The sequence below is a fragment of the Myodes glareolus genome, chromosome 18 (assembly GCF_982192425.1).
Source record: "Myodes glareolus chromosome 18, mMyoGla1.1, whole genome shotgun sequence".
NCBI lineage: Eukaryota > Metazoa > Chordata > Mammalia > Rodentia > Cricetidae > Myodes > Myodes glareolus.
In genome coordinates, this window is record NC_142043.1 from 61,099,506 (window position 1) to 61,114,658 (window position 15,153).

Consider the following 15,153-nt stretch of genomic DNA (forward strand, 5'->3'; position numbering starts at 1 on the left):
TCTGCATCCCTTCAATACAAGGCTGGAAAGCGGGACTCTCGCTCAACGAGATCTGGCTCTTATTCCTCACAACTGCATGGGAACCCATTCTTTCCTTAAAATAAGTTTACTTTTTAAAACAGCACAAGCAAATCAGCTACAGCTACCTCAGTCAAGGGGTTGCAGACCTCCACAGCCCGAAACGAAAGCACAAAGAGTAAGCAACAGGGCGGTGCGCACAGCCCCAAACCGCCATGCAGGGTGAGGGAAAGCTGTGCTAGGAAGCTGCAAGCCATCAGCTGACAGAAGGACGAAAGCAAAGGGGCCGCCGTCACCCTACCTCCTCATCTAGCTGAGCACACTGCTGTTTCCACATCCATGGAAGGCAAAATGCAAAGAGAAACAACACTTTAAAATGTCGCAGTAATTAGTCACCCACAGACACCGGACACCACATGCTGACCTACCTGGCTGTCACGGGACCCAGGAGGCCGTGGCCGGGCTGCCTGGCGGAGCTGCTCCTCCAGCTTCTGGATTTCCTGCTGGAACTCCTCACGCTCGTGCTCGCGCTCAGCAGCCTGCTCCTGAACCACAAGTCATATGTGAGGACCATACTTTGGGGAAACGTGACAAAGCCAAGGAATGAGGCTCCAACCACACATTAAGCGTGTCTGCTGCTGACCCGGTGACATCCCCTTCGCCATGGTCAACTTTTCAAAATGGAGTTAAGAAGTCATCTAATGCTAAATTGCAAAGGAGATCTCTGAAAAAGTCATGGTATTTTGAAACTGCTGGGCAGGAAGACAACTTTGGTCTCTGTAGAAACAGACTGATGCAAGAATACAGTTGGACGGCTAGAAGTTTCTCCCAAGACCACAGGAAGGAATATGGGACAAGAAGATGCCAGGATAACTCAGGCAAATGCAGGGAGAACACCAAGTACCCACTCCAGTCAAGGCAACAAGGCCGTTGAGATGAGTACTACACACCAGTCTGCAACATGATGGCACAGAAGCTATCCATGCTCTCACTTAAGTGATGTAAACAAACAAGCAAACAAAACTTCTTACATCCATGAACTGACGCTGGCTACGCAAATGCTTGTCTAGGGCAGCCAGCTGCTGCTTCAGGGTGGTCACTTCCTCAGTCAGCTGGGCACAGCCCCGGTGCTGCACAAGCTGGTCCTCCAACTCAGACTCCAAGACCCGCATCTGAGAGAGCAGGGTGGCACGGTCCTTCTCAGACTGCTTCCTGGCCTCCCACTGGTCTCTGGTTAGAGATTCCACTTCCTTCTGCAGGGCTAAGGATGCCAAGAAAACAGACATGGAGTCCTGGCTCAGAGCATGGATTTGCCCAAGTGGGGCTCATGGTGACTGTCAGTTCTGGACCTCGACAGACTGCTCGTAGGAACCAGAACTGGAACGGCAGCGACAACTTAGAACAGTCACCGCATCCCGCTGCCCTGAGATTCAAGCATGATCCCCATGACAAAAGCCAAGCCTCACCCCTCTCCAAAACCTCCCCCTCCTGCATAGTCGTGACAAGGGAGCTAAGCCAGCCTGTCTCCTCCTGTCAGACTTCAAGCCCACACCCTAACATACCTACAACTCCATAAGATGTTCTCGGGGAAAAAAAAAAATTACTTCTGAAAACAAGAATCATCTTTTAAGTGAAAAATGGCAAAACTTTAGAAACCTAACATGACTGTGTCCTAAAGTCAGAGGGGGGTGCACCTTTAATCCCGGCACCTGGGAGGCATAGGCAGGTGAAGCCCTATAAGTTCAATGCCAGCCTGGTCTACACACAGAATTCCAGGACAGGCAGGGCTGTTAGTACTCAGGCATCTGCACTGGCCTGCCCTTGGGGTCCTGACAGGCTACGTCCTCAGCTGCAGCCACTAAGAGCACCTCCCGTGCACATGCACTACGTTCCCTTTCAAAGAGCCCTGCGCACCTCCCATTTCTCTTTCTGTCGGTCCTTCCCTCCCTCCCTCCCTGCTTTTCCGCCTATCACTCTGCCTGTCTCTCTCCTCTTCTGCCGCTCCTGTCTCCAGAGGCTGGTCTCCGTTCTCTCCTCCCCTCTTCCCCCAATAAAAAAAACTCCTCCACCTGAGCATCTTTCTCTCACATACCACTTTAAAAACAACGTGTCCTGGTAAGCCAGTAATATGTCACAATATTCTGAAATGTTTGCCTACATGTGTGTTCTTCAACATGAACTCAGCTGGAGGTAAAGCTTAGTGGGGGGGGCAAGATGGGGTGGGGGGGCACAATGGCTCTGCAGGGCCACTCACAGAACTAGTGGCAAGTACTGAGTGACTATCAAAAGGCAGAAACATGAATTTTATTTCATAAATTTTTACTTTCATGAGCACTCAAAACTGTCCATCTTTTCTGACAAACTAGTACTATGAATGTAACATTCTCATTAAATCTCCATGCTAGGAAGTCAGCAGTTACAGTAAGCTCTCCTTAAACATGCAGTTATAACAATGTCAATTACAAACTTTAAGGAAGGGGATCGAAGCTCAGCCAGCTGGCACTGCCTCATCATAAAGAAACACACAGGCCCCTTTAAGGGCTGATGACAGCACCTTCCATTTGACTTGGCCGGAGGGAAGGGGGCGTGGCTTACAGGGGCTGTGGAGATGAGGACCTGATAGAAGGCAGACAAGGCATAAAGCCACAAGTGGGCCCAGACCCTCCCGTCACCTGCCAGGAGCCCTGTGCACAGGGACCTGACCCAACAAACACCATAATGGTCACAAAGCATCAATTCTTGCAAAACAGCACAAATAGGACTTAAAATTGCAGAAGTCATTAGAGAAAAAGTAAATACCACTGTGTTGGGCGAGGTTTTACTTTGTGTTTAGTGGGGCCCACCACCCAGCTCCTAAATAAATCACACATGGAGGCTTATTCTTAGTTATGAATGCCTGGCATTAGCTTGGCTTGTTTCTTGCCAGCTTTTCTTAACTTGAATTATCCCAACTATTCTATTGCCTCTGGGTTTTTATCTTTCTTTCTTTGGTATCTTGGTTTCACTCTTACACTATGGCCACTTGGGTGGCTGGCCCTGATGTCCTCCTCCCCTTCCCCGTTTCTCCTACTTATTCTCTCTGCCTGCCAGCCCTGCCTCGCTATTGGCTGTTCAGCTCTTTAAGACCATCAGGTGTTTTAGACAGGCAAAGAATCACAGCTTCACAGAGTTAAACAAATGCAGCATAAACAAAAGCAACACACCTTAAAATGTTCCCCAATATCTGGGACAATGCTGCCATTTTTAATGAATGATTATTAAAGACTATAATATCATTCAATATTTTGCCAGAAAAGCTCTGAAGCATTTTTCCTCTTAGTCAGTAATTGGAAAAATCTGATGCAAACATACAGAGATCATGCAGAGGGCACACTCTTTACAAACCTGCGTCCTTGTGTGCTGAAGAGTCAGGAGTGCCTACAACAGGAAACAAACCATCACAGGAAAGGAAAGAGCACGGACCAACCAGCCAGCGGCACTGAGGCCTGCACATCTGGGACACCACTGGCTGCCCCCAAGTGAACAGAGTCCAGCCTGGGGGCAGGAGTTCATTTTAGAGGAAACTAGGAAAATAGACAATAAAGACGACACTACCCTAAAAGTAGCCACGACAAACACCTAAAGAAATGAAGAAACACCCAAGAAAAGTGAGGCAGGATGGAGTTCTCAAGGTTCCTGGGAAGTTGTTCCACATTTGCAGGACCCCATGTGGCTTGAGGTCCCAGGAAGCCTGTGGCCAAGGAAGCCACAGCTGCAGTGTTGGCTCCGAGAAAGAGGCTGAGGGGATATGAGCAATTCGGAATAGCCCCAGGGTGGAAGGGTAAAGACACAAGAGTGAAAACCAAGGCTGAGGAAACAATTCCAAGTGACTCCCAGCCGACCACAGAGAAGTTACAAGAGCCTGCAGCAACAGAGTCCAACGAGAAGCGATTTTCTGAGACCAGTCAGCCAAAGACATGCTCCTGGACAGGCCCAACAGACGTCTGGGTGCTGCCACCATAGTGCTGCCCGGACAGTGCTGCACGATGTGATGATTGCGGGAGACAAAAAAGTAGGGGATGGGGAGTTGTCAGCCTCAAAAGATTCCCAAAGAAGCTCCGAATAGGCACGCGGGCTACATCAGTAGGCTGCAAACCAGTTAATGAGGGCTGAGATTCTACCTGCTACATCATGGTAAAGAAATACAAGGTGTCCAGGGACAGGATTCAGAGGCACAGGGTATGCACAAGAAAGGGCCAGCACTTGAAAAATGTTCCAGTATAGAAAAGAGGCCTTAACAGAAAGTAGGACATTTAACTGAATGAGCTAGGAGTAGGGAACACACACACACACACACACACACACACACACACAGTGGGGACAGAGGGAAGCACCGGGGTTTCTGAAAACCTGTGACCTCCCGTGTCAAGGAGGGCATGGCCCAAGAGTCATGTTTGCTCAGCTATGTCCCAGAGAAGGGAAATGAAAATACAGACATGGGGGAGAAATACAGGAAAAACCAGAGGGCAAGGCACTCACGAACTGGAAGTGTTTCTAACCAGTGGGAAACAACCTGCTAATGCAGCAGTGTGTGTTTCTTGTTTATCCACTTTCATTTTAAACACAGCTAAAATATACATAAAAACTGGCTGGACATGGTGGCTTGCCGCAATCCCAGCACTCACGACACGGAGATAGGAGGCTGGCTAAAAGACCAGCCTAGGCAACACAGCGCCTCCAGAAAGTAAAGATCTCATTTTGAAAACATATGGCAGTTTGAATCTTGGACATTTCCTTAAAAGCTCCTATGTTAGAAGGCAGGGTCCCAAATACAGTTGTGTTCTGAGTCGGGGCCTCTGGGCTCCGTTGTGAGGTTCTGACCTCACTGGTGGTAGAGTCACAGCCTAAGGGTTTGGGGTGAGAGCTCGCTCCTTCCTCCCCAACTGCAGTGAGATGGGTAGCTTCCCTGTTATACATTTCCACATTTCCACCATGACAGGCTGCCTCTCTACAGGCCTAAAGCCAAGGGGGCTAAGTAGTCAAGTCTGAAACCTCGGAGACCACGAGCCAGAAGAAGTTGTTTATCTCGGCAGCTCTGCTAGAGTGGCTCCCAGTCAATTAACACACAGGACCAATACCAGATGCTTATCTTCAGCCAGTTCAGTTACCAGAGCCTGAGACATTAACCTGCTGCCCTAAGGGCATTTCCTTCTCTAGAGGCACAGCTCATTAGCAATGTCAGTCCATAAGGCCCTCTCCCTCAGAATCACTGCAGAGCAGCTGGATGCTACACCCTAGCCAGCCGTCCTTCCTGTGGCCTGCACTTCCCAGAAAGCAGCCCACCCAACCATGGACTCGCACAGACAAGCCTCCTTGCTTTTCGTATTTCCACCTCCTCAAAGACCAAGTTTATGTGCACACTGGGATCAGCTGCTGCACCCCCGTCCCACTCAGGCCTCCACCATCACCAGCTCTCACCAGCTTCTCTTTCTTTTGCTTCATTAGTGAAAGTTTCCTTCTGGCTCCACAGGACGGAGTTTTCTTCCCTCAGCGTGGCCAGCTCCTGGGCTGCTTGCTGCAGCTGATTCTGCAGGTTCTCCAGCTCCAGGACCAGCTGCTGTTCCGACTCCTCCTTCCTCCCCAGGGTCTCCTGCAGATCTGCTTTCTCCACCTTGAGTCCTTCAAGGAGCCCTAAGAGACAGGCCAAGCGCAGAGATAGGTTTCACGGGGAAGGATGAGAGGCTGCTGGGGCTCTGGACAAAACACTGATGCGGCCCGAGTACTAGAAGGTCAGCACAGGTCACTTGTGAAGGGGGCTGTGTCTCCAGACAAGCAAAGCTCCGGAGAGAACTGCACTCCAGGGAGCCCATTCCCCTGTGCAAAGATCCCAAAATGCTCTGTGACAGGATGGCCATGGGCAAAGCTGGGACCATCTGATGGCTGAGAGACACAGATGTGCCAGGTGTGGTAGTGCAGACTGGTAGGAATTGCTGAAGGAGGCAGAGGCAGGAAGATCAAGAGTTCGAGAGACACGGATGCACAGAAGAGGAAAGCCCGGTGCCAAGTGACAGCTGGCATTCCAGGGTCCTCTGTAGCACAGACACAAACAGACCTATCACCAACATGGGATCCCCAAGTCAATGATAAATAAACCAAATAAAACTTCTACTGAGGGACAAAGCCAGTATTTCACCCTGACAAGATTTTGCTGTTAAAGACCCTGCTTCCCATGTTTCCTATGGGACAGACATGCCTACTTCTATGCTTCAGTCTGCTCACACAGTACGCCACTCACCCTCTGCAGTGTGCAACTCCAGGGTCAGCCCATCCTTGGCCGCACTCTCCTGCTTCAGGCGTTCCAGCAGCTCCTGCTGCTTCTGCACAGCCTGCGCCATCTCCTCATTCCTATGACGGAACTCTTTCTCAACACAACGATGGAGCTGGCGTGCTTCCTCCAGCTGTTGAAATACATTTGAAAAACCACAACTCCATGTAAAAAATACAGAGGGTATGAAGAGAAGGAGGAAGGGACCAAGACCCCAGGTCTCCGGCAGCAGAGCTAGGGCTGAGACAGTGCCATGACAACAGAGCTGTCTCCATGTGGCTAGCAATCCCTCGTTAGCCTCCTTTACCACACACCCTTCCCAGCATTTGTATCTCTAGAACCAGGCCACCTACAGGACTGGGCCTCTAAACACAAAAACACCCACACCCCACTGCTCCCAGCACACAAGAGTGTGTCTAGGTGCATGCCTCCCTTAGCGCCTCACTAATAGCACAACCTGTGCCTTCCTTGGGGCTCAAGATGTCCACAGGCCTCTACGGTCTTTTGTTTCTTCTGTGAAAATGGTCCTGAGGCCACTTCTAATGTTTCTATCCTCCCAACCTCCAACAGACTGCTTCCACCTGGTTCTGCCCCTTCCTGCAGCCAAGGTCAAACGTGGTTCTGCCAAGAGGTCTGTCTGACTGCAATCCAACTGACAGCCTTCTGCTACCAACCTTGCATCAGCTTTAGAGAGCTCCTGAAACCTCCCACAAAGCTGTTCCCATGACGGGTGTGATAGGCCCTCTAATGTCTCCCCAGATCCTTCCCCAAAGACATATCCTCCACAAGGCAATGCTTTTCCATTTGTTTTGTTTTTCAAGACAGGGTCTCTCTGTGTAGCTCTGGCTGCCCGAACTCTAAAACAAAGCAAGAGCTAATGAAACAGCGGTGCTTGCTAGGATGCTCCCGCTGCAAAGGTTGGTCCTGTGGATGATCTGAATGGGGAACTTCCTTACAGATATACATGGAGACCAGCCAAAGCACCTGATTATAAGTGAGATGCTAGACATGTTGGTTCCTGAGAGAGGACAGTAGGTCCCACTAAAGAACAGGGCTTAAGATTTAGTGGGAAGAATCAGAAACTCTAGTCTCCAACACCCAGGAGGGGCACTCACACTACAGCAATGTTTCACATTGATTTTGTCAACCGCCAACTTCAGAAAAAGAATCTCATTTATTGCTTTCCTTATCTTCAGATTTCTCTCTCTCTCTCTCTCTCTCTCTCTCTCTCTCTCTCTCTCTCTCTTTCATTTTTCAAGATAGGGTTTCTATGTGTTAACAGTTCTGGCTGTCCTCAAACTCACTCTGTAGATCAGGCTGGCCTCAAACTCACAGAGATCTGCCTGTCTCTGCCTCCCGAGTGCTGGGATTAAAGGCGTGCGCCACCACCACCCGGCTGATATTTCCAGTTAATATCTTTTCCAATTACCAAAAATGTTCTAAGAAATTAATTAAGAAGTCCATTTCTTAGTGTGATCTTCAAATAGAAAGCATTAGTAATCAGTAGAGCAAAAAAAGCGGATTTGCAGGTTTCAATATTTTTGTTTTTGTTTTTAAAGGACAGTGTCTGGCCTAGAACTTGCTATTAAACCAGGCTGGCCTCCCAAGTGCTGGGATTAAAAGTATGTGCTGCTCCTCCTGGCCCTGGTGTTGCTTTTGAGACAGGATCTCATATAGCCTAGGCTGGGTTTCAAACTCTGGTAAACAAGAGATGACTTTGAATTCCTAATCCTTGTGTCCACCTTCTAAGTGCTAGGATTTCAGGCATGACAAGCCCTGTTTATATAGCACTAAGGATCAACCCGGGCTTTATCAACTGAACCACATCGACTAAAGAAGCACGGATGAGAGCACTATCAGTAGTAACAAAGATTAAAATCAACAAAGGAAAGCGAATAGCACCCAGAAAAAGTCAGGTTTCTGCCTCTAAACACCTAGTGGAAGAAGGGGTTCTGGGCGCCCTATGGATTCGGAGCTACTTGAGAAATGAAGATACCCTTTGTAGCCTGCAGGTTGGGATAAGAATCGGTAACCTGGCAGTGACGGTGGTAACATAACATCCGCCCAGCTCCTCCACTGGCCTCTGTTATGGTCGTGGGCCTCACCTGTTTAGTAGAGTCCAGGGCCATTTCCAGGAGGCCATCCACAGCCGAGCTGAGGCTCTGGTAGACTTTCCTAATGGGCTGCTCACACTCCAGTGTGTTTTCGGGGCTCATAAAAAAGCTTTCACACACATGACTGCTAATTTCTGACACTGAAGACGTCTCCGCCCCTTCAGGCAGAGTCCTGTCTATCTCAAGTAGACCCTCGTCAGACCACATGTCACCAAGGGCTGCAGCTGCAAGATAAACAGACAGACATACACACCGTCATCCTGTGAGTTCATCATCCAGCTGAAGAATTTAGGGGAGGTGGTGGATGACCCACCTTCTTAGCAAATAAGCAACCAACCCTGAGAACCAACCCTTTACCTAAGCCTGGCCCTTGTGTTCCCGGAGTACGGGAACTGATAGCGAACACAGCTCCTGGGGGACATTCTCGGACACTTTCCCAGGACACACGGTCCTAACAGACAACCATCTTTGGCATGTACCTGCTAACCGGGCATCACTTGTATCTGCAGCATCCACATGGTCCAGGAGGAGCCCCGCACGCTCACTGATTCGGCTCTTTAGGGTGACAGCGGCCTTCAGTGTTTCTCCAAACAAATCAAGCAGTCTCTTCAGAGCATCGCGGAGTACTTTCCTAAGACAGAGAACAACCATCATCCTTGGGCTGCTCTTGGCCCTGGGAATCCTCCAGGCCCTTTGCAAAATGCTAACCACCCATCTACAAATACCAGGTAGGGTCCAAAGCCATAAGACAATATCCCAAAGACCACCGTCCCTGACCCTGACACTAAGCTAACACAGAAGAGGCTTCCACAAGGAAACTAGTATTTTTTTTTTTGGTGGGGGAGGTACAGCAGTTGGTTACAGGGAACAAAACTTCTATAAAACAATGGATTTTGCTACTGTTTGGTGATGTGAAGAGCTGGCAAAGTGTCAGGTATGCAGGTAATTAATGTCAAGTCTTTAAGACTTGACAACAACACGGTGGTATCTCTAAACCCAGATGTCAGTATGTCCAGACCCCCCACAGCAAGTGCAGCAGACTGGGAAATGCAGCGATGCTGCCACTACCTAATGCAGCCATGTGATAGGGAAGCACGCACCCTTCGCTCTGAGCCAGGTCTGCATCGGCCCTGAGCATGCAGATGAGAGTGGCGCCCTCCTGGTTCTCCCGCTCCCGCCGCTGCTGCAGCCTCTCCAGCTCGGTGCGGCACTCTTCGAGCTCCCGACTCAGCGAGAAGATCTGGCCTTTCAGCTGTCGAGAAGGGAAAGCTCTGATCAACCTACTCAGTTACAGCAGGGAACTGCAGAAGATGTCACAAGTTTATATTACATTTGACAAAACACGACAAACGAGGAACACGAGGGTGACTGACGGGGAAGTACTGGCTTTTCCTTCATTTATTACTTACCAAATACGCACATGTAAAGAATTTCTACTTGTTCCTGATACTAGAAAAATGAATGGGCAGACTCAGAATCATTTAACAAATAATCATTCAAAACAAAAACCCTGTACATAGTCATTCACAGCAAAATTAGTCACCACACAAAGATCCTTCTTACATGTTTCACTTAAAAAAATGGAGGCGAGCTAGGTGCGGAGGCTCACAACTTTGATTCTAGCACTCAGGAGACAGAACGGGAGGATCTCTGAGTCTGAGGCCAGCCTGGTCTACATAATGAGTTCTAGGAGAGCCAGAGCTATGTAAAGAGATGCTGTCTCAAAAAATAAAATAAAATAAAAACAAAACAAAAACAAACAAGACAGAGGCTTAGCACCTCAGTAGTTCAGGATAGGTAGCAGGTAGGCCAGCTTTCGCTGCTGGCTACAAGGGCTTCCCATGCTGTCCCCTAAGTAGTAGCCAGATCACAGTAATCTGATGGATCTTAGCTTACACGGGAAAGGTACCAGCCAGAGCACCCTTAATCCAAGGGCAGGCCAGCTGTGAGTGACAGAGACTTTCCAAGCGTCCATGGGTCTGCTGACATGAACATGGGTGCCTCAAATTAAGGAGAAAAGTACAAAGGAGAGCACAGTTGCCATCCATGCCTGTGGGGACACCAGACAGAACATAGCCGATATCACCCTCTGGTCAAACAGAAGCACCTCCCCCCATCCCACGCCAACATATATCCACATCTGTGTCAGGGCAAAGCTCAGCTGACATGCTCCAGATCAGGATTCAAAGACAAGTGGTCTCAAGTAGAGAAGCTGCACACTGCACAGCAGCAAGCTGGGAGCACACATACCCATGACATGCAAGTGCTACAGCAGGTCACAGCCGGGCCAAGGGCCCGTGAGAAGTAAACAACTTAGAAAGTACAGAAATTAAACAGGACATGCTAGAGAGATGGCTCAGCAGTTAAGAGTACGTGGGCAATCATGAGGCCTGGAGTTCAGGTCCCAGCACCCACATAACAACCCAGGTGTCCTGGCAATCTATCAGAAACCCAGCTCTAAGAGGCTCAGAGATAGGAGAATCACAGGGACTCGGTGGCTTCCAGTCTAGCTGAGAAAACATGAACTCCAGGTTCAAGTAAATATCCTGCCTCAAAAGAATAGGTAGAGAGTGATACAAAAAAGGAGAGGGGGCATTTAACACTTGTGGCCTCTGCACACATATGCACAGGAATGTTTAAACAGGAAGAAAGGCAGCAAGGGGGGTGAAGAGATGGCTCAGAGGTTAAGAGCATTGCCTGCTCTTCCAAAGGTCCTGAGTTCAATTCCCAGCAACCACATGGTGGCTCACAACCATCTGTAATGGGGTCTGGTGCCCTCTTCTGGCCTGCGGGCATACACGCAGACAGAATAGTGTATACATAATAAATAAATATTTAAAAAAAACATCAATTTAAAAAAAAGGCAGCAAGGAAGAGCAGACTGGAGTAAGGAATGTGATTCTGTAACTGCTCACTACACAGAGGCTAACTGTAAGCAGTGTCAGTGCAGAGACCACAAAATACACAGACTCCATAAAATCACTGGCTGAATCAGGCTAAAGCATAGGTAGTTGAAATTTAAAAAAAAATAAAAAATAAAAAAAGCAAAAAAGTTAAGTTTCAAGATAGAAAACAATGACCAGAAGACAGAAAATGAACAGCACACACCAAATGCTACCAGTACTTGGTACTTGAAACTATGTGCTAAGACAGTTTAGAGCAGAACTTAACTCTCCCAACAGCTGGTACGCAATAGACTCCTGGCACAGCCATGCCTGACCCTACAAGTAGCCTGGAGGTGGCTACGCCCATGACTAATGGCTGACATACTCACGGAGCTCTGTCTACTGCTCTCTCATTCCATCCTCTCACATCTGGGTTGTGGGGACTGAGGGCTCTCTAGCAACATTAGCCAAGAAAAGAAGTATAAGCAAATACCTTAGTAAAACTGGATTTTAAAAAGAAAGGCCAGAACTGAGTAGGTGGTGGGAGTCCTAGGTCCGTCTGGACGACGTGATAGGATCCTGTTCAAAAAAGAAGGAAGAGCTAAACTGGAAAGGACTGAGGAATGAACAGGTTCTGCACATAGAGGAAAATCATCTGAAGGACTCGCTAAGGGTCCACTGAATTTGTGATGGTATTATTAAGTTAAATCTAACCCTATGAAAGAACCATGTTCTGACTCAATCTTGAGTAACTTCTGGGGCTGGAAATAGCCATGCATTGCTATCTACTGACAGGTAGTGAGCTGGCGTTCATTATCTCATGGGGCCCTGTACTTTTTACTCATCTAGGTTCAAAGTGAAAATTAAAATTTCGTATTTATTAAGTTACACTCTGGAACTGATAAAGGTTTAAACTTGGGACAACTCTATGGTGTGTAACTGAGAACTGATAAAACGGCGTAAGTGCAGAGCTTCTCCACTGGTAAACAGACTTCAGTGCTAGACATGGCTTTTCTACATGCATGCTCCAGTAACTTTACTCAATATAGTATTTAATCATTTATTAATGTTTTCTACGCCTCTGGTAATGAATTTAAGTTATAGTAATTGTCAAATAATCTTAATATAAAAAATACAACTGAATGTTGGAATAAGTTTGATACTTTTTATAGAGATATGTTTTCAAAATTAAATCGGTAACTTAAAAAATTAAACTGAGGGTTGAAGAGATGGCTCAGTAAAAAAGGTGCTTGCTGCACACTATAAGAATCTGAGTTCAAATCTCAGGTACCTAGGTAGAAAGTCTGGTATGGCTACAAGCTCAGGTAACCTCAGTAGTGCTGGGGGGAAGAGACAGGAGGTTAGGCTAGACTACAGAATAAAGTCTTGTTTCGAACAAAGAAACAAAACACCTAAATCTCTTGTCCACATCCCTAAGCACAAATCTAGCCTGTAAAAGATGGGTAAGATTTCTACTGAGAGAGCTATAAAATTCAGTAAGGGATATTAATTACTACAAACAGCCACTCCAAAGTTTTGATGCTTCCATTCCACAAAGAAACCAATGCTTCAAAGTCAATTCAATCACAACTATCAAGGCATTCTGGGCTACTCCTAACACAGCAGGAGTAAGGGCAGAGCACTATGATTAGGGATGAAGGCGCAAGACTCTACAGGCTCCCCAGGGGAGGGGCATGGGAGAGGTCAACAGTTACCACTCATGAGAACCCAGACCCTGGCTGCCTGGGAAGCAGTTTCCCTATCTCATGTCCTCCCATACAGAGGGAGAATGTTTGTATAAAATAGAGGAAGGTCTGTCAAGCAAGCACCAAAAGTCTAAGCTTGGAGGGAGAAAAAAGTAGTAAGATAATTCAGCAATCCAAACATATGGAAAGAACAAGATGGCGTACAGCTCACTTAGCATGTATGAGCTGCAGCACGGCCCCCACTTCCCCACTTTCCCAAAAAGTCCTGCATGGTATCACATGCTGTAATCTCAGCGCTTGAAAGACAGGAACATCATTAGAGGATCATGACTTCGAAGCCAATCTGAACAACAAAATCTTAGTTTGAAACAAAACAATCATAAATCTGAAATAATTGAGTGCCTAGCAGGGGTGATGCAAGCCTTTAATCCCTGCACTCGGGAGGCAGAGGCAGGCAGATCTGTGAGTTCAAGGCCAGCCCGGTCTTCCGGGACAGCCAGAGATACATGAGAAATCCTGTCTCGAAAAACAAAACAAAATAAAAAATCCATGAAAATGTGTAAGAAGGAAAAAAATATCAAAAATAATCAAAAGATACAAGCAGGCATTTTACATTTGAAAAAACACAAACTGACTATAAACATATGAAGAGATGTTCACTTTCTTGGCAAATAAGGAAATGCAAACTTAGGAACATGACATCATTTCATAGCAACAAAACCAGCAGGACAGGTAGGGCTGAACAGACAAGTAGGGTGTGAAGTGTGAGAAGAGTCCAGTAGAGAGAGGTTAGGATTTCCTAATCATGTTGGATTCGTGCAGAGTGCTCTAACTGAGCGCCGCACATTGAGAAGTTTCACACCCTTGTGACAGGAGACTCCAAAGAAAAAGCATAGTAACTTAACTGATTAAAGTGGGAAAATGGAAAAAGCCGGCGGCCCTGCTTAGGTAACATCACAAAATGAAGCACAGCAATGAGCATTCCACACACTGTGTGAGCCTTGATGTACAACAGAGACAACTGGGCCAGCAAAGGGCAAACCCTATTCCCACAGGGCAGAGAGAACCAACTTGCACAAATTGTCCTCTTGCCTCCACATGTATGATGTCACTTATTCATGCCCACCCACACAATAGTAAATAAACGGGGGGGGGGAGATAAAAAAAATGTGTCCCTTGTACAAAATTCAAATACAAAGTTACACAAGTGTATTATTCAGAAGTGCACTAGGAAAAAATGAAATGCATTAAGAAATGTAAAAAGAAACACCTAAAAATACAAGATGGTAGCGTCCTTGGGAAGGAAAGGGGCATGAGTTCAAAGAGAAACACTGTGGAGGCATAGCTATAAGCTACTTAATCTGGGTAACACGACATAGTTACTTTTCACAGTGTTATTTTAACTGCACATGTGTGGCACGATTAATAAAAATCCAGAAACAGAAACTGGGATTCAACCTGAAGGTCAGAAAAGCAAAACAGCCAGCCACTGGCTCTTACCTCTACCTCAGTCCAAAATGGCGATCCTGCCTCCATGAATCCTCAGAATGGGACTATGTCTGAGAGCTGTCTTCTCCTGTTTTATATTCCTCTCTAGGGCTGGGATTAAAGGCGTGCACCACTACCGCCTGGTTCCTATGGCAAGCTAGTGTGGCTACTGGGATTAAAGGTGTGTGTCGTCACTGCCTGATCTGTAAGGCTGACCAGTGGGGCTGTTTGACTCTCTGGTCTGCGGGCAAGCTTTATTTATTAAAATCTCACTACACCCCTAGGCTTTGACTGCCCTGTTGGCCAGGCACCTTCCTGTGCAGTCACTGTCATGACAAGTGACCTCCCAGCACAAGTGAGGTCTCGCAGTTGGGACCTTGTCCCTTTCATCTGACACTGCTGACAGACAGACGGCTCTAGCTTTCAGTAGCCATGGGAGTTTGAAAATCACGGAACTCCCACTGGTCCCAGTGCCCAGCGTACAAACACAGGGTAAGAGATACAGCAACGAGAACACACTGTCACACATAACATGCCACCTGACATGCACATACCAGCACACTGACCCTGCCATGGCATCAGCAAGTCCAGGTCTGCATGACTGCTATCAGAAGACATGTGATGTACTCAATTTTCAA

The 15,153-nt window shown here is 47.4% G+C and overlaps 1 protein-coding gene across 14 annotated transcripts in view; it reads right to left on the minus strand.

The window, feature by feature from the left end:
- Window positions 1-15,153, minus strand: part of Pcnt (pericentrin) — an 86,066-nt gene that overhangs the window by 37,492 nt on the left and 33,421 nt on the right. For 7 of the 14 annotated variants that reach the window (XM_087898256.1, XM_087898253.1, XM_087898248.1 and 4 more), the window contains exons 16-23: window positions 9,537-9,688; window positions 8,916-9,067; window positions 8,428-8,660; window positions 6,293-6,455; window positions 5,476-5,688; window positions 1,050-1,279; window positions 447-563; window positions 320-340 (exon numbers count right to left, since the gene is read on the minus strand). In XM_087898256.1, coding sequence (XP_087754382.1) covers window positions 320-340; window positions 447-563; window positions 1,050-1,279; window positions 5,476-5,688; window positions 6,293-6,455; window positions 8,428-8,660; window positions 8,916-9,067; window positions 9,537-9,688 — 1,281 coding nt within the window. Of the gene's footprint in view, window positions 1-319; window positions 344-446; window positions 564-1,049; window positions 1,280-5,475; window positions 5,689-6,292; window positions 6,456-8,427; window positions 8,661-8,915; window positions 9,068-9,536; window positions 9,689-15,153 lie in introns of all 14 variants that reach the window. The other 7 variants (XM_087898250.1, XM_087898247.1, XM_087898251.1 and 4 more) reach the window with 2 other exon arrangements.